General features: G+C 46.6%; 1 protein-coding gene across 1 annotated transcript in view; it reads left to right on the top strand.

Moving 5' to 3' along the window:
* XPO1 (exportin 1) overlaps nucleotides 1-19,257 on the top strand; it is a 144,195-nt gene that overhangs the window by 106,521 nt on the left and 18,417 nt on the right. Inside the window, exons 15-17 of the mRNA XM_082249577.1 lie at nucleotides 1,432-1,588; nucleotides 9,720-9,883; nucleotides 10,090-10,224. Coding sequence (XP_082105703.1) covers nucleotides 1,432-1,588; nucleotides 9,720-9,883; nucleotides 10,090-10,224 — 456 coding nt within the window. The remainder of the gene's footprint in view (nucleotides 1-1,431; nucleotides 1,589-9,719; nucleotides 9,884-10,089; nucleotides 10,225-19,257) is intronic.

Here is a 19,257-nt window from a genome sequence, read left to right as displayed (position 1 = left end):
GGAGAGAGAGAGAGAGAGAGAGAGAGATGGGTGGAGAGAGAGAGAGAGAGAGAGAGAGAGAGAGAGAGATGGGTGGAGAGAGAGATGGGTGGGAGAGAGAGAGAGATGGGTGGAGAGAGAGAGAGATGGGTGGAGAGAGAGAGAGATGGGTGGAGAGAGAGAGAGAGATGGGTGGAGAGAGAGAGAGAGATGGGTGGAGAGAGAGAGAGAGAGAGAGAGAGATGGGGTGGAGAGAGAGAGAGAGAGAGAGAGAGATGGGTGGAGAGAGAGAGATGGGTGGAGAGAGAGAGAGAGAGAGAGATGGGTGGAGAGAGAGAGAGATGGGTGGAGAGAGAGAGAGATGGGTGGAGAGAGAGAGATGGGTGGAGAGAGAGAGAGAGAGAGAGATGGGTGGAGAGAGAGAGAGAGAGAGAGATGGGTGGAGAGAGAGAGAGAGAGAGAGAGAGAGATGGGTAGAGAGAGAGAGAGAGAGAGATGGGTAGAGAGAGAGAGAGATGGGTGGAGAGAGAGAGAGAGATGGGTGGAGAGAGAGAGAGAGATGGGTGGAGAGAGAGAGAGAGAGATGGGGAGAGAGAGAGAGAGAGAGAGAGATGGGTGGAGAGAGAAGAGAGAGAGATGGGTGGAGAGAGAGAGAGGAGAGAGAGATGGGTGGAGAGAGAGAGAGATGGGTGGAGAGAGAGAGAGATGGGTGGAGAGAGAGAGAGATGGGTGGAGAGAGAGAGAGATGGGTGGAGAGAGAGAGAGATGGGTGGAGAGAGAGAGAGAGAGAGAGATGGGTGGAGAGAGAGAGAGAGAGAGAGATGGGTGGAGAGAGAGAGAGAGAGAGAGATGGGTGGAGAGAGAGAGAGAGAGAGAGATGGGTGGAGAGAGAGAGAGGAGAGAGATGGGTGGAGAGAGAGAGAGAGAGATGGGTGGAGAGAGATGGGTGGAGAGAGAGAGAGAGAGATGGGTGGAGAGAGATGGGTGGAGAGAGAGATGGACCCACCCCCCATTCCCCCTTTATATTACCCATTTACCCCCCCCCCCCCCCCCCAACTCAACTGCTTTGGCAATGCTAAAATGTATTTGGTCCTGCCAATAAAGCTTATTTGAATTGAGAGAGATGGGTGGAGAGAGTGATAGGTAAAAGCTTGAAGGGAGTATGTAACGAGGATCGGCGCAATGCTTGGCTGTGGACATAGTAGAGGCGTGCCAGGGGTAGGTTTAGACTAAAAAGCAGTGTGGGCAGATGTTAAGAGGATTGGCTCAAAAATGCAGGAATGGGCCAAGGGAAGGATTGGGGAAGTGGGAGGGATTTAAGGGGGGGAGGGGGGAAATGTACAGGCAGGTGGTGTCCTAAAATTTTCTTTTTTTTTTTTTTTATATTTCTTGACAAGCCTGTTTTCTGTGACATGTTTAAATAATATTGCTGGATTATAACTATCATTTCAGGATCTCCTTGGTCTTTGTGAACAAAAACGTGGCAAAGACAACAAAGCTATCATTGCATCCAACATCATGTACATTGTGGGGCAGTATCCAAGGTTTTTGAGAGCCCACTGGAAATTTTTGAAGACCGTTGTAAACAAATTATTTGAATTCATGCATGGTAATTTTTTTCCCATATTATCAAATATATTTAACTGTTGCTATTGACTACATTTTTGTATGTATACTTCTGGAATGCATGTTAATCGAACTGATAGTTGACTTTCAGATAGAAATGATCTGGTGGCTATACAGCAGCTGGATCACTCCCATGCACCCCATCTAAAAGGGCTCTCTCGGCATGTATAGTGTTGTAGAGGGGAGGGAGACCTGCAAACGTTCATTCATCGATCTTTACTAGCTAGTAAGAACCTAGAAACTTACGTGCATTGCGATTTCCCAGGCCACAGTGACTGGAAGAAGCAAATGGAGCATGTTCTGTGCTCTGTTGGCTTCAGTTGAAGTATTATGAAGACCTCAAGGGTTTCCCATAGCCCCCATGTATCTGCTGATGTTTTGAGATATCTCTCTTCCCACTGATTTGTGTGTCATAAATTTGGGTAATTCATAAGCCAACTGATTGCTGGTTTCCCTTATCCACCAGCTATTTTGTTGTATCCTTCTTCTGGCTTTATTTTATTCTTTTGTGTGTTTTTTTTTGTACAAATTTGAAAAACTTTCAATAAGTGTAAACATTTTTTTAAAAAAGCCCCCATGTATTCACATATATGTGCAATAACACACACATCCTGGGTGCCCATGTATAAAAGAAGTTGATTGCACTACACACGTGGCATGTCGCTGTACATGCCAGAGCAAGCAATAGTTTGAGGGCTGTCATCTGTAGGTAAAACTAGATTGATGATGACCTTTAAAGCGTTGCCTATGAAAACTTTGAGGTACCGAAGTTTGGCGCTGCTTCACAGGCACAAGCTGTTTTAAACACTTCCCGCAAACTGATGTACCTGTACGTCGGCTTGCAGAAGTGGTTGTGCCTGGGTGATGCTTGCAGCTGCAGACATAAACCCGGTAACATTTTTTGGAACCGGTGGTCGGCTTTCAGGAGGCAACAGCCGCTGCAGCTCAGCAGTCGCTTAGCCGTTATCCCAGTGAACCCCCCCTCCCGCCACCTATAGTGGCTCTGCTAGGGTCTCCCGTCCCATTGGGAGACCCCAGAAACCAGCCGGCACATCCATATTTGGCTTTGACGGGTCTCCGATCACGTATCCCGGAAAATATCCGGTTTACTCGGCTGCCAATGGTGCGCACCGTTTTTAAAAAAAATGTCAGTATTCAAAAATGCAAATTTCGGCATTCTTAATACTTTGAAGTGCAGTGGAGGGGTCGGGTTTTTTAGACCCCCAATCTCTCCATAAAGAGTACCTGTCACTGCATATTACTGTCACAAGGGATGTTTACATTCCTTGTGACAGTAATAAAAGTGATCAGCTTTTTTTTCTTTTTCAGTGTTAATAAAAAATTTAATTAAAGCATTGCAAAGCGCCCCTGTCCTTTGAGCTTGCGCCCGAAAGAAAACGCATACATAAGTCACACCCACAAATTAAAACCGTTTTTCAAACCGCATGTGAGGTATTTCTGCGATCACCAGAGCAAGAGCAATAATTCTAGAAAAAGACCTCTGTAACTCTAAACTGGTAACGGTTAAAAAATTTTAAAGTTTCGCCTTTGGAGATTATTGGAGAACCGTAGCTTGTCGCCATCTTGCGAGTGTGTGTACAATGTAAACCGTAACATGTTAGTAGTACCTTTTTTACTCAGCGTGACATCTTTCACAATATACAAAAAAATTGGGCTAACTTTACTGTTTAGTTTTTTTAATGTAGTGAAGTTTATTTTTTCCCCAAAAAATTGGGTTTGAAAGACCGCTGCGCAAATACCACGTGACAAAAAATATTGCAATGACCGCTATTTTATTCTGCAGTCTTTGCTAAAAAAAAAAAAAAATATATGCGTTTTTGGGGGTTCTAAGTAATTTGCTAGCAAAAAATACTGATTTTAACTTGTAAACCTGTGTCAGAAATAGGCTTGGTCCCTAAGTGGTTAAAGCTTGTTAAATTGGGCATCTAGTTAATCAGCACAAACCTAATCTTTCTTCTCACCTTTGTGTGCACTAAACTCTCTTTAACCAGTTCTGGAATGCAAGGTTTTCCCCCCCTTAATGACCAGGCCATTTTTTGCGATATGTCACTGCGTTAATTTAACTGACAACCCAAATAAAAGTATGTACTTCACTGTGGGCGCTCATACAGCATGCTATGTAGTGTATTTTCGCGCCTTACGGCGCCATCTTGTGTGTGGCAACACGATCGTTCCGAGGACATGTCGGCGGCCATCTTGCCGAAGCCTCCCATTAATTTACCTAGGCATCCATTTTCCCTTGGCCTGCAGCTTAGTTCAGCCTCCAGCGGTGACATCACTTCCTTCTTTCTCACAGAGCCGACCGAAGAAGCTGGTAACACACTGTGGGGTGTCTGTCCTGCTTTTCCTTTCTTATCCTGCTTTGTGCACTCTTCCTGGTCAGTTTTGTCCCTGCGGGGGGTCTGTGTGTCAGTCTCGATAGCGTTGTGCTGTGGGGTCCACAGCGCTCTTAAAGGGCCAGTTCCAAAAAAAAAAAAAACTTTTTATTTCTGCTATGGAATCCCAGGACAGCAAAATTCCTCCAGCGTTGGTGGGGGATTCAGGGTCCTCTGAATCCTCTACAGTCACTAATTTGGCTGCTGTTGTGGCAACTTTGGTGTCAAAAATGGATGTGCTGATGTCTGAACGTGCTGCTAGAAAAAGGCCTAGAATTTCCTTTTCTTCTGATTCTGAGTGTGATATGGTTGCTGTAGGTAGCGTGGCCCTTTCGGGGTCTCTCTCTTCTCAGGACCCACAAGAGTCTGAGGGGGAGGCGGAGGTCGCAGGGGTGGATGACTCAGTCCGCCTCTGCCTGTAGGGGCGCCCTCACCCATTTCAGGGGTGTGGGGACGTTTGCGCGGTTTCCTCCAACCTTGGCTGCTCCGCATCACGGACAGGTGGGTTCAGGAAATCATTCGGTCAGGGTACAAGATCTAATTTCTTTCACGGCCGGCAAACAGATTCTTTCCCTCAAATCTTCATTTGACCCCAGGGCGGTTACAGGACCTACATCAAGCAGTGCAGGATCTTCTCGCTCAGGGGGTGATCGTCCCGGTGCCTCATCGGGACAGGTTTCGGGGTTTTTTATTCAAATCTGTTGATTCTGGACTTAAAAGCGCTGAACTGCTTTGTGCGCGTTCGAAAGTTCCGAATGGAATCACTCTGCTTGGTGGTGGCCTCACTGAATCCGGGGGAGTTCCTGGCCTCTATAGACCTGAAGGATGCGTATCTACACATCCCCATTTTTGAGGGTCATCAGAGGTACCTCCAATTTGCTATTGAGGAGGAGCATTACCAGTTTGTGGCGTTGCCCTTCGGTCTCGCTTCGGCTCCAAGGGTCTTTACAAAAGTGTTGGCGCCTGTTCTGGGCCTATTGCGGGCACAGGGCATTGTGGTCTTAGGATATCTGGACGATCTCCTGTTAAGATCAAGTGCCAGCCAGAGCCTGCTGCGCGATCTGTCCACTACGGTCCTGACGCTTCAGGAGTTCGGTTGGACGATCAACATTCAGAAGTTGGCCTTGTCGCCTTCGGTTCGTCTCCAGTACCTGGGAATGGTTCTGGACTCTGCTCAAGCAAAGGTGTTCTTGCCGGAGGACAAGCTCCGGACCCTGCAGAACGAGGTCGGGTCCCTCAGGGACAACGAATCCTCGTCACTCAGGACCTGTATGCGGTCCCTGGGGTTGATGGTGTCGGCCTTCGAGGCGATACCATTTGCACAATTTCACACGCGCTCTCTTCAAGTGGAGATTCTGGCAAGGTGGGACAGACTGCCTCAGTCCTTGGACCTGAGAGTGTCTCTGGGTCGCTAAACCAGAATGGATCTCTTGTGGTGGCTCCAGTCCCCGGCGATGTCGAGCGGAAAGTCCTTCTGACCAATTCTGTGGACGGTAGTGACTACGGATGCCAGCCTGTCGGGCTGGGGTGGAGTCCTGGGCAACCTGTCTGCCCAGGGCACTTGGTCGGAGGAGGAATCCTCCCTTCCGATTAAACATATTGGAATTGAGAGTGATCAGGCTGTGCCTGATCCATTGGTCGGATCGTCTTCAGGGCCACCCTGTACGGGTGCAGACGGACAATGCCACTGCGGTGGCGTACATCAATCACCAAGGGGGCACCAGGAGTGTCCGGGCGGCCCAGGAAGTGACCAGTATTCTGTCTTGGGCCGATATCGGCGGTTCACATTCTGGGTGTGGAGAATTAGCAGGCTGACTATCTGAGCCGCCAGACCCTGGACCAGGGGGAATGGTCCCTACACCCAGAGGTGTTTCAAATGCTGTGTGCGAAGTGGGGATCCCCGGATGTGGATCTGTTCACGTCTCGGCTAAACCGCAAGGTGGAAAGGTTTGTGGCAAGAACACGCGATCCTCTGGCAGACGCCTCGGATGCGCTGGTGGTGCCTTGGCGTCAGTATCGACTGATCTATGCCTTTCCTCCGATTCAATTGTTGTCCAGGTTCCTTCGCAGGTTGGCCTCGGAACAATGGCTGGTGATTCTGGTGGCGCCGGACTGGCCTCGCCGGTCCTGGTACGCAGACATCGTTCACCTGGCCGTAGAGCCTCCGTGGCGGCTGCCAATGCGAGACGATCTGCTGTCTCAAGGACCGATCTTCCATCCTGCTTTACAGTTGCTGGCTTTAAAGGCCTGGCTGTTGAGAGCCAGGTCCTGAGAGACAGGGGTCTCTCCTCAGAGGTCATTCCTACTTTGATTAAGGCTAGAAAAGCCTCCTCTGGTAAGATTTATTACCGTACGTGGAAAGCTTATTTTGCCTGGTGTGAGTCCAGGGGTTTCTCTCCTCGTTCCTACTCGGTGGCGATAGTATTGGCTTTCCTCCAGGCTGGTGTGGACCAGCGTCTTGCGTTGGCCACGATTAAGGGCCAGGTCTCTGCACTGGCTGTTCTTTTCCAGCGCCCTGTGGCGTCTAATTCCTTAATTCGCACCTTTATTCAAGGTGTGCGTCACTTGGCCCCTCCTAGAAGGAAGCCCTTACCTCCATGGGACGTAAACTTGGTTCTGTCCGTGTTGCAGCGTTCCCCTTTTGAACACATCAGGGAACTTTCGTTGCCCATGCTACCTAAGAAGGTTGCTTTCCTGGTAGCGATCACTTCTGCTCGCAGAGTGTCAGAGTTGGCCGCATTGTCTTGCCGCTCCCCTTACCTGGTGTTCATAGGGATAAGGTGATCTTGCGACCTAATCCGTCCTTTTTGCCTAAGGTGGTTTCGGAGTTCTGCTTGAATGAGGACATTGTTTTGCCTTCCCTTTTGTTCGAATCCTAAGCATCCAAAAGAGGTTGCCTTGCATTCCTTGGATGTTGTCCGGGTGATCAGGGTTTACCTGTCGTTGACTGAATCCTTTCGTAAATCGGATTCTCTTTGTCCTTCCTGAGGGACCTCGGAAGGGTATGGCTGCGTCTGCAGCAACCATTGCCAAATGGATCAGACAGACCATTGTACAGGCTTACTCGTGGGAACGGGTTCCTCCCTTCCCTGTCAAGGTGCACTCTACCAGGTCGGTGAGTACGTCCTGGGCCTATCGGCATCAGGCTTCGGTGGCCCAGGTGTGCAAGGCTGCGACTTGGTAGTCGGTGCACACTTTCTCAAAGTTCTACAAACTTGATGTTCTGGCATCAGCTGATGCATCCTTTGGCCGCAAAGTTCTCTGTGCGGCAGTTCCATAGGGAACCCTGGTTTTTGTACGGGTCCCTAACTGTTGGGGTTGTTTTCCTCTTGGTTATTTGTTTTCCTGGGTTACTCATGTTGAGCCCTTTTTTTGTTACCCAGAAGGTTACCTTCTTGTACATGTAAGGATCCTTTCTCTGATGTGGGTACTGCGTTGCTTTTCTGGCGGTTGTGTTGCCCACCCCTCATGTCTACACTGCTTTGGGACGTCACCATAAGTCAAGACTGTATGAGTGGGCGGCGACTGTCGGAGGACTCAGAGAAAGGAATTTTACGGTAAGATTTTACAAAAATTCAGTTTTTTTGTCATCAATTTAGGCCTATATGTATTCTGCTACATATTTATAAATTATTTATTAAATTCTTATATAAAAAGAAAATACCAATAATTGTATATTGGTTTGCGCAAACGTTTTACTAGTAAAGGCAGCAATCCGCAATTTTTAGCTGGATTGCGACATTATGACAGACAAATTGGACATCTGACACTGTTTTGGGGACCAGTGACACCAATACAGTGATCAATGCTAAAAAAAAAATGCACGGTAACTGCACGAATGACACTGGCAGGGAAGGGGTTAACATCAGGGGCGATCAAAGGGTTATGTGTTCCTGAGGGGTGTTTACTAACTTGGGGGGGGCTAGGTTGGACTGATATGGGAAAGACAGATCTCCAATTTGCCTTGTTTACATACAGACCACCGTTCTGCCTCTCCCAGAGATAATCACAGCTGGCCGGCGGACATCAGGTCAGTGGACCTGTTGATTGACATCCCCTCTATCCAATCACTGTTTGATCGTGCCATCTAGTGGCTATTGAACAAACTGACATACAGGTACAACGTTTTGCGCATTAGAGCCACACTGCCGCAGTAAACACGCGGCGGGCAGTCGGCAAGTAGTTAAAAGTGGTTGTAAACCCCAGTCATGGATTTTGAACTAAGCACATATATCTGTAGTGTTTACTTCTTTCTCAAAAGCTCTTCGGCTCCATTCGCACCTGAGCACATTGCAGTGACCGCTGCTGCAACTTGTTTTTTTAGTGGAGAGTTTTTTGAGCGGCACCATTCATTCACCTCTGTGAACGGAGCCTAAGTATCATTTCTCTCTGGTGCTTCATTCCTCTGTTATCAGCATGAATCACTTCTGAGACGTTTTCTGACACATGAGATAAATTTGTGTCGGGAGGGAGTGGAAGAGCTCAGAACAGGTCCATTCACAACACCGTTCTGATGTGTGGAGGGTGTTCCTTTCCACCATTCAGCTCTCAGTGTAACTGCAGTCTCTCCACGGTCTGCTCTGTGTTTATAGATTTTAAACATGATCTCCACTTCTGAATGGGTGTAGAGAGGGGAAGACTGCAGATAAACTAATAAAACCTATGTTGGGAGGATTTGTTTAATCTGTGTATTATCTGAGGCTGTTCACATAACTCTGTATATGAGGATTTACAACCACTTTACTGTAGTTAAAAAAAAAAAAAAAAAATTGTACTTGATAAATACTTGTGCTAATATCATTTGACACGAGAAGAAAAAAATATTTGGAATTATCACTATTCTCCAGGAATTCTGCTTCAAAAAATAATGTTCAGGCCTAATCCTCTGGCCTTAAGCGATTTCTTAGTGTTCCTAAACCCAGGACCCTGCATTCACTGTATCTGGTCTCCCACAGTACACACATGGAAATGTATTTGTTTTAGTAAATAGAAACTTCTAAATGCCTTTTCTCTTCAGTATATACAGTCTTGTGACTTCTGTGAGTGTCTGGTTAAAGTTTGTAGGAGTTTTCATTCTCCCACAATTCTATTGGAATGCAGGATCCCTAATCCTCTGTCTGAATTGTGCGGATTGGCCCTGTGCTGATCAAATGCACGCTCCCAAGAACAAACCAAAAAAAATTAATACACACCAAACCTGAGCATGTGCAGCCTGTCCCCTAATGCTCTGTATATATTAGGAAATATATTGGAGTCAGTTTGAGGAGATAATCAGAGAAGACAGGATCAAAAAGCATTTTTACACAATGCAGAGGATTAACCCCTTAGGTTTTTACAGTGAGTATAACCAGCATGCTTTACTGCATATACAGATTGAGTTTACTGTTGAGGGTTTAGTAACACTTGAAGCTGGCCATACACTAAAATTAAACCAGACACATTTTAATTAGTGTGTGGCAGTCCCTTTTTGATAAAAGTCAGAGGGATGTGTTGGATTATTTTTATTGATCAACAGTGGCTGCTGCTGATCAGTGTATTCTGCTAGCTGTGAATTCCACGGTCTGAATACAAAGTACCCGTGGGGGGATTTCTCTCCACCTGTGGATGGAGAATACAGCTTTTTTTTTTTTTTTTTTTTTTTTTTTTTATAAACGTGTGCAGAAACTGCTCTGGCAGCAAAATGATTAAAAAGTGCTTTAAAACTTTATGCAATTTCAGAGACCCATGATGGTGTGCAGGATATGGCATGCGATACATTTATTAAGATAGCTCAGAAATGTCGCAGACATTTTGTTCAAGTTCAAGTTGGGGAAGTAATGCCATTTATTGATGAAATCCTAAACAACATTAATACCATAATCTGTGATCTTCAGCCTCAACAGGTAAGATGTTTTATTTTAAAAAGCTGAAGTTTAGGTGTTTGTGCAAATAAGCATTAAAATGCAATTTAGCATAATTGTCATGCAGTGAATTTGGGCTATCCTTTATTTTAAAAGCTTTTTGGTGAGGTGATCGTTGCATGTCTTAGTGGTACGTGCAGATTTTTATCCTAGAATGCTAAAACTTCTTTCAACGTGTTCTTGTTTAGGTTCACACATTCTATGAAGCTGTGGGTTATATGATTGGAGCTCAGACAGATCAACCTGTACAGGAGCATTTGATAGAAAAATATATGCTTCTTCCTAACCAAGTATGGGACAGTATTATTCAACAAGCCACTAAGGTAAGTGAAAGCCACATTGTTCTCAGAACGGGGGAGGGGTGTAAATAACTTTTTTTTATTTTTTTTTATGTGTACCGGTCTTTTTTTTTTCTTTTTTTACCAATAATTCTCATACAGAGAAAATGGCAAAGATTTACAGACGAGATGACGTGACAATATTGCCCACATAACGAAAATTCAAAGTAGAACAGAATGTAACAAATGATCGACCAAACCTAAACCCTGTATATTTCACGCCAAACTATTACACTCTGTGTAAGGCTGTCCATACGTTATATAATTTTCTTGTAGATTTGCCAAAACCATATAATATGAGATCAAACCTAAACTTTCAATTTGTATGCAACCAGGTAGGCTCTTGCACTACATAGTTAAAGGTAAATCTAAAGGAAATTGATCAAGAAAATTGTGTAACGTATGGCAAGCCTTACACAGTGTGAACTTAGTGTGTGGACTATAGGGGAAAGTATGAGTAGTGTAAATGTATACTAGTGCCCAGTCTATATTATTATTAATGCATATCTTTTTATCTGATGAAACCTTTTAATATGGGTGGGGATTTCGGTGGTGAGAGCCCCTCATCCCCTGGTGCTGACTCCTGGATCCTTTCCTTTCCTGTTTGCCTTACGTGCAGTGGAGATTCTCTTGGTTTCTGCAGGGTGGTGGGTCTGGTGGGTTTCTCTTCCTCTGCTGAGGATTGATTGGGGCTCAGTGACTGGCAACCGGGTGTGCTGCCAGAGCGGTGGGGGTGTCCCTTAGTGTTTTACACTTTTTTTTTTTTTTTGTGGTCCCCCTGGTGACTCATGGAGTCTTTTAGAGCACAGATCCCCTCTGAAGGCCGCAGGGCTGTCCGGGTCCCAACCATACATCAACGCACTGACGCGGTCCTGGAGTCCTTTGTGTCCCTGGTGGAGTTTGCCTTTAGGCGACGGTCTGGCAAAAAAGCGCTCATCTGTTCCCTCAGAGATCCTGAATCTGATTCGGCCCCCGCAGACGTGAGTCACCCTGCATGGGTCTGCAACCTTGCGCCCTGAATCCTCAGATAGTGAGAATTGCTCCACTTCTGCAACCGCACATGAAAAGGCCCCCGGGGACACACCGTATTGTATCTATGCGTGAGACTTTAAAAATGGAGGACAGAGGCACAGGACCCCATTGGCACTCACAAGCCTTCCAGAGCGGCCAAGCTGTAACTTTTCCACTCCTATTTTGACAGAATCGTCACTGAAGATTTGGGACGAGCAAAGCGTCCCCTTGGGGTCCCTAAGCACTTTGCTAGGCGATACCCCTATAAGAAGTCCTTTCTTAAGAAGTGGACTGTTCACCGGTGCTGGACCCTCCGGTTTCCAGATTAAACAAGGCAACCATGATTCCGGTTGAAGAGTCCCTGACCTTTAAGGACCCGGCTGACAGGAAGGCGATGGCTGTGGTCCGCAATATGTACACCTGTCTGGTTTGGTATTGAGGCCAATATTTACAATTGCCTTGGTGTCGCAGACTGACTGAGTGGGCTAAGTTTTTATGCTGTGACCTGGAGGGACAACCGCTCCCCCCTGCCTTTTCTGAGCTGATGGACCAGCTGGCCCAGAGGCTGCAGGTTATCTGTGATGCTTCTTTGGATGCGGCTCCCCTAGTGGCTTGGCTCTGTTTTGACAGTTGTCCTTCGTCGGTGGGTCTTTTGGCTCAAATGCTGGTCTGCGGACCAGACATCTGAAAAGCCGTTGACCGATCTTCCCGTTTTAAGGAGATTGCTTGTTTGGCGCTACCCTGGATGACAACATTAAAGATCTCACGGGGGAAAAAGGACCCTTGTCGTAGACGTGGACCCTCCTCCTCTTCTCATGAAGTTTTTTTTTTTTTTTCGTCCCTCGGTCGACTGAGAAATGCTTAGTGTCTCCTGGGCTTCAGTCATCAGACATTAGTGATGCAGGTTTGCAAGGCGGCCACCTGGTTGTCTGTGCACACTTTAACAAAATTTTTATAAAGTGGATGTGTTTGCATCTGCGGATGCTTTCTTTGCCTGTTTTGCAGGCTGCTGTTTAGAGGACCTGATCCTCTGAGGGTGTAGTTTTTCCCATCCCTCATGTTTAACACTGCTTTGAGATGTCCCAATGTTAAAGAATAGGGAGCTGTTTCCGTCCACGAACGAAAGTGAAAATGGGATTTTTGACTTACCGTAAAATACATTTCTCTGTTCATTGACGGACCCAGCACCCACTCCCTCTTTGGAGACGGCTTTCTTCTGACACTGCTTGTAGCAAAACTGAGTGCCTATCGCTGAGTGTGGGTGTATACCCCCTGGGACTGCCCATAGGCCTAGTTAAGCTTTTTCTTGACTAGTGTCCTACTCCTGTATGAACATCAGAGAAATGTTTTTTTACGGCAAGTCAAAAATCCCATCTTTTTCCTTTAGCCTATCAGGAAAGGTTATATAGGGGATTCGTGTTTGGTTAGCTGCAATGGAAGGGGGGGGGAACGTTAGAGGTCTAATGGACTCCTGATGTGTGTGTAAAGAGAACCTCACATACCTGACGAAGTATTCCTGTGCAGCTCTGAAATGTTGTCCTTGTTACACTGTGATGTGATCATTCTTCAATAAAACCTTTGGAGGCTATTTAAGATCTGTGGTGTGCTAACGAATTTGTACACTGGTTTTGTGATGCTTCCATTTCCCAGCTGGTTGTTGCAGCATCTGCTAACTTTAACCGATTGCCGCCCAGCCACAGTACGTTTACTGCAGCCTGGGTAGGCAGTACATGTACACGATTCTGCATCTTCCAAGCTAGGGGCGTGCCACTCCTGTGACCACTATGTCCACCAGACAGCGGATTGCAGCTTCCGATGATCACAATGTAAACAAAAGCTAATCTGCATTACTTTATTTCAAAACACTGTGATTCCTATAAATGCCCACCGCTATCACATGGTTCCTGGGCCAGTCACCGCACCTTGTACCATGTGATATCTGCAGGCCAAATACAGCACACAGTGGTTATGAATGTAACCCATTTAAGATAAAAATTAAAAAATAAAGGGAGGAAAAAAAAAGTGGCAGGACAGTACACGTTATCGGTGGAAGACGCTCCATCCTTTAAGGACCCAGCAGATAGGAAGGCTGAATCCTTGGTCTGCCATCTTTTTATCGTGACAGGTTCGATCCTGAGGCCGGTGTTTGCCATAAGTTTGGTCTCCCAGACCTTGACGGAGTGGGCAAAGCTTTTACGCCAGGATTTGAAAGAGGGTCAGCACCCTCATGAACTAGCGGAGCTGGCAGACCAGCTGATAGAGGTTACAGTATATTTGTGATGCCTCCCTGGATGCGCCCCTTTAGCCTGCAGGGTGGCGGTGACCTTGCGCATCATGATCTGGTTGAAATGCTGGTCTGCGGATCAGGCCTCCAAAAAGGTGCTGATGGATCTCCCCTTTGTGGAAGACCTCTTGTTCGGAGCCTCCATGGAAGAGATCATAAGGGGTCTCACAGGGGCAAGAGCACCCTGCTTCCGCAGTTTACTAAAAACCGAGTTTCACCGCAAACATGGTCCTGTCTTTTTGGCTCACAAGCGGCCCTTTCGTCCCACAGGGTTGTAGGGCAAGGGTTCTAAATCCTCCCGCTCCTTAGCAGAAGGTTCCAAGAGACTGGGACTCTAGAGCAGGGATCCTCAAACTGCGGCCCTCCAGCTGTTGCGGAACTACACATCCCATGAGGCATTGTAAAACTCTGACATTTACAGACATGACAAGGCATGATGGGAATTGTAGTTCCCGAACAACTGGAGGGCCATAGTTTGAAGACCCCTGCTCTAGAGCAGTGGTCCTTAACCCTGGCCCTCAGGGCCCAATAACAGGCCAGGTTTGCAAGATAACTGAAATACATCCCAGGTGATATCATTTGCTGCTCAGTGATTGCAGTACTCTAGTCTGCATCTCCCCAAGGTAATACTTAAAATCTGGTCTGTTAGTGGGCCCCGAGGACCGGAGTTGAGGACCACTGCTCTAGAGGATCTAAACATCCACTGTGCGAACTCTGAATTTTCAAAAGTCAGCCTTGACCCCGTCCAACAATTTGGACTTCCTGGGGCGGACTATAAATTCAGCCTCAGCCAGGGTGATTCTCCCAGAAACTAAACTCTTGAAATTGCAGCATGCAATTCGGCTCCTGTTGTCCAATCTCCGGTCGTCTTTCAGAACTTGCATGCAGGTGCTGGGCCTGATGGTTTCCACATTTTTGAGGCTGTTCCATTCGCTCAGTTCCATATCAGACTTCTGCAAAATGAGATTCTTTCCAAATGGGACAAAAATCCACAGTCCCTTTACCATCTGATCCTGTTAAGTTGGTGTGTGAGAGGGTTTTTGCTTTGATGGCTCCACTCCCCGGCGATTCGACAAAGGTCTTCTCCCCCCTGTTCTATACAGTGGTTACCACAGACGCCAGCCTGTCTGGGTGGGAAGGTTTCCTGGGCACGGAATCAGCCCAAGGGTTCTGGTCTCGGGAGGAGTCCAGTCTGCCGATCAACATCCTGGAAATTCGAGCGATCAGGTTTTGCCTGCCCCAGTGGACGGATCGTCTGCAGAGGTGTCCGGTAAGAATTCAATCGGACAACACCACGACTGTGGCATTTATCAGTCACCCAGAGGGCACCAAAAGTGCCCTAGCGGCCAAGAAAGTGGCCGGCATTCTAAGGTGGGCAGAATACCTTGCTCCAGCCCTCTCTGCTGTGCACATTCCAGGGGTGGAAAATTGGCAAGCTAACTACCTCAGTCGACAGGCATTGTCTGGGCGAATGGTCCCTTTACCCGAAAGTGTTTCAACAACTGTGTCGCTGGTTGGGGGACCACCGATGTGGACCTGTTAGCCTCTCGTCTCATCCGGAAGGTTCTGAGGTTTGTTGCAAGGTCTTGGGATCCTCTGGTAGATGCCGCGAACTCTCTGGTGGCCGGTATCGTCTGATTTTATGCCTTTCCTCCACTGCAACGTCTGCCGAGACTTCTACGCAGAATCGAGGCAGACGGGATTCCAGTGATTCTGGTGGCCCCAGACTGCCCTAATCGGCCTTGGTACACGGGCATGGTAAGACTGGTAGCCCGATGCCCCCATCCTGCTTTACGGTCGCTGGCTTTAACGACTTGGCTATTGAAAGCCAGGTATTGAAGGATAGGGGGTTGTCGGGTTGCTGATTCATACTGTTAAAAGCTAGAAAATCTACTTCTCAAGATTTACCATCAAGTTTGGAAGTCGTATATTACTTGGTGTGAGTCTCAGGGGGGTTTCCCTCTGTACCTTTTTCGATATTACGTCTGCTGGAGTTTCTACAAAGGGGTTTAGATCCGCGTTTGGCCCTGGGCACCATTAAGGGCCAGATTTCAGCAGTTTTCTTCCAAAGACCATTGGCCACAAATTCCTTGGTTCATACCTTCGTGCAGGGAGTTCGCCATCTGGCCCCACCGGTACGGTCCCTGATGCCTTCGTGGGATCTTAATCTGGTACTGTCGGTTCTTCAAAGACCACCTTTTGAGAATATTCGTGAAATTTCTCTGCTTACCTTGTCGCAGAAAGTGGCTTTCTTGGTGGCTATCACTACTGCACGCAGGGTCTCCGAGCTGGCTGCGTTGTCCTGTCGATCGTCTTACCTGGTGGTTCATGGGGACAAAATGGTGCTTCGTCCCTGTCAGTTGTTCCTTCCTAAGGTCTTTTGGGGTTCCACTTAAACAAAGACATTGTGTTGCCTTCATGTCCTAAGCCAAAGCATCCAAAAGAAGTTGCTTTGCATTCTTTGGATGTGGTCCGCGCCATACTTGATGGTGACTGAGCCTATTCGAAAATTGTATCTCTTGTTTATCCTTTCGGATGGTCCTCATAAGGGACAGGCTGCATCTGCTGCGACCATTTCCAGATGGATCAGGCAAACAGTTGTGCAGCCCTTTTTAGCTAAGTGTCATGTTCCTCCTTTTCCCTGCTAAGGCTTATTCCACAAGGGCGCTTGGTGCCTCCTGGGCCTTCCGTCATCAGGCATCAGTGGTCCAGGTTTGCAAAGCAGCGTCTGTACACACATTCACCAAGTTCTTGGTTTTGGTTCTGCAGATGCTGCCTTTGGCCACAAAGTTATCAGGTAGCTGATAACCTCTTGAGGGTGTTTTTTTTTTTTTTTTTTCTGGTAAGTGAGCTCCAGTTGTTCATGTTATTCAAGTATAGCCCCTTTTGGGAATTTTGTTGCTCTGTTTTTTCGCACCCCTCATGCTGACACTGCTTTGGACGTCCCATCTGTCAAAGATGTGAAGCGGTGTCCGTCAATGAACGAACGATAAAACTGGATTTTTGTCTTACTGTAAAATCCTTTTCTCTGATGTTCATTTGACAGACAGCGCCCCTCACCCCTCTGTGGAGTTGGGTATGTATTCTGACACTGCTTGTTGAAAAACTGACATCCTAGAGCATGAAGTGGGAGTATACCACCTGGGACTGCCCTATAGGCATAGTTAAGCTTTGTTAACCCTTTTCTGCCCAGTGTCCTACTCCTAGAAAGAGTAGCATAACCCATCTGTCAAAGAAGATATGAAGCTGTGTCCATCAATAAAAATCAGAGAAAAGGATTTTACGGTAAGACAAAAAAAATTTTTATTTTCTGCTATAGATCATTCCCAATAAATACAATTTTTAAAAATCCATTTTTTTTTTTTTTGTCATTTTAGGCCAATTTGTATTCTTCATAATTTTGGTAAAAAAAATCCCAATAAGTGTATATTGACTGGTTTGCTCAAAAGAGATCGCATCTACAAACTAGGGGAAAGATTTTTAATTTTTTTTACTAGTAATGGCGATCAGCGTTTTTTAGCGGGACTGAGACATTGCGGCGGACAGATCGGACACCTAACTGATATTTTTGACACTTTTGGGGGGGGGGGACCAGTGACATTACTACAGTACTCAGTGCTAAAAATGTGCACAGTTACTGTACTAATGACACGTGCACAGTTACTGTACTAATGACACGTGTAGAGAAGGGGTTAACACCAGGGGTGATCAACCTAGGGGGTGCTTTCTAACTGGGGGAGGGGGAAGGGCTTGCTGCATGAACACGGAGACCTGTGTTCCGAAATAATAGGAATACAGGATCCCTGTGATTATAACTGACAGAACAGCGGTCTGCCGTGTTTACAACAGCAGACTGCCGTTCTGTCTCCACGGGAGCGATTGCGGGTGCCCGGTGGCAATCACAGCCACCAGGCTCGCTAATTAGCTACCCCGGCAGCCAATAGGTGGGTGCGCTCCCACTAGCGGTCCCGCGAAACGACATACAGTTATGTTGTTTCGCAGGACAGAGTATATGTACTGCTGGCAGTCGGCAAGTGGTTAAATTAGCACAGTGGTGAAAAGCAAAAATAGCCTGGTTGTCAAAGGGTTGAAGTTATGGGAAAAACCCTAAATTGATATTTTTTTTTTTTTCTTTCATATAGCCATACATGTTATACTTACCTGCGCTGTCCAATGATTTTGCACAAAGCAGCCACAATCCTTCTCTTCTCAGGTCCCCTGCCAGCACTCCTGGCTCCTCCCTCTGAATGCCCGCCTTTTGCAAGCCTCTTGCCATGGGGGCATTGGTACAGGCTTGCTCCCAAGCCAACTTTGCTTGTTTATAGACACACACAGTGCGGCCTGACCCCACTCCTTTCTCACAGGCTTTGATTGACCGCATTTTTTTTTTTTTTTTCTTCTTCTTCTGGTGCTTGTGAGTTCCTTCAATATAAAATCCTAGTGGCTATGGAGTCCATTGAATACTTTTACAGGTGGCTGAAGAGGGTCCCACACCTACCCCCACCCTCTACCGCTTTTACTGGGCTCTCTGGAGTGATCAGGGGACCCTGTAAGGATGTGACTGGCGATCATCTGGTTCCCGGGACACAGTGGGAAGAACAACATCAATTTGACTGAGACCGCAGAGAGGAATGACACTGTGCTTTGGATAGAGGGATGTACACAGTATAGTAGAAGGATGATGCACATTAATATTTCATGTCTGGGGTTTACTTTCTTACCCGCTCGCCACATGCTGGTTACTGTGGATTATTTTATGAATGCAGTGCTTACTAGTATCTGGGTGATGCACAGCCTGTACATACTAAAAAAGAGGAGGGCCTTTGTGTAGCCTGGTCCCACTTTTGATGAGGCTTGTTGGGCCTTCTAAAACGATTAGACAATATTTCAACTTGCTACAAGTCGTAGTGGCACCTAACATTTTATATATGGCTAAGGCCAAGTTTGCCCCACTTGCCTACCAGCCGCCATACTTATAATGCTGCAGGTCAGGTCTGTCCCACGAAACTACGTATCTGTACGTCGCTTTGTGAGACGGCTAGTGGGGGCATGCTCCGATTGGCCACATGGGAAGTCAATCAGCGGGTCTGGTGGACGAGATGTCCACCAGACACCCGCGATCGGGCCCCCTTGGAGACAGAATGATGGTCTGCTCATGTAAACATGGCAGACCGCTGTTCTGTCAGTGATGAACACATGGATCATGTGTTCCTCCTATTTAGGAACACAGGTCTGTGTTCATCCAGCAAGTCCACCCCCACACAGTAAGAAAGCACCCCCTAGGAACACACTTAACGCTTTGTTCCCCCTGGTGTTAACCCCTTCCCTGCTAGTGTCATTACAGTAACAGTGCAAATTTTTAGCACTTTTTACTGTAGTATTGTCACTGGTCCCCCCAAAAGTGTCAATGTCAGGTGTCCGATCTGTCTGCTGCAATGTCGCAGACCCACTTAAAATCGTTGCCATTAACAGTAAAAAAAAAAAAAAAAAAAAAAAAAAGACCTAAATCTTTCACCTAGTTTGTAGACGCGATAACTTTTGTGCAAACCAATCAATATACACCAAAAATATGCAGCAGAATACATATTGGCCTTTAAATGATAGTTTGATTTTTAATTTTTTTTTTTTTTTTTTGGGAATGATTTATAGCAGAAAATAAAAAAAGATAGAGATAGATATGATTTTTTTTTTTAAGAATTGTCACTTTTTTTTGTTTGTAGCAC

Source organism: Pelophylax lessonae (assembly GCF_965119305.1).
Source record: "Pelophylax lessonae genome assembly, chromosome: 3".
Taxonomy (NCBI): Eukaryota; Metazoa; Chordata; class Amphibia; order Anura; family Ranidae; genus Pelophylax; species Pelophylax lessonae.
This window is presented reverse-complemented; position numbering and strand designations above follow the sequence as displayed.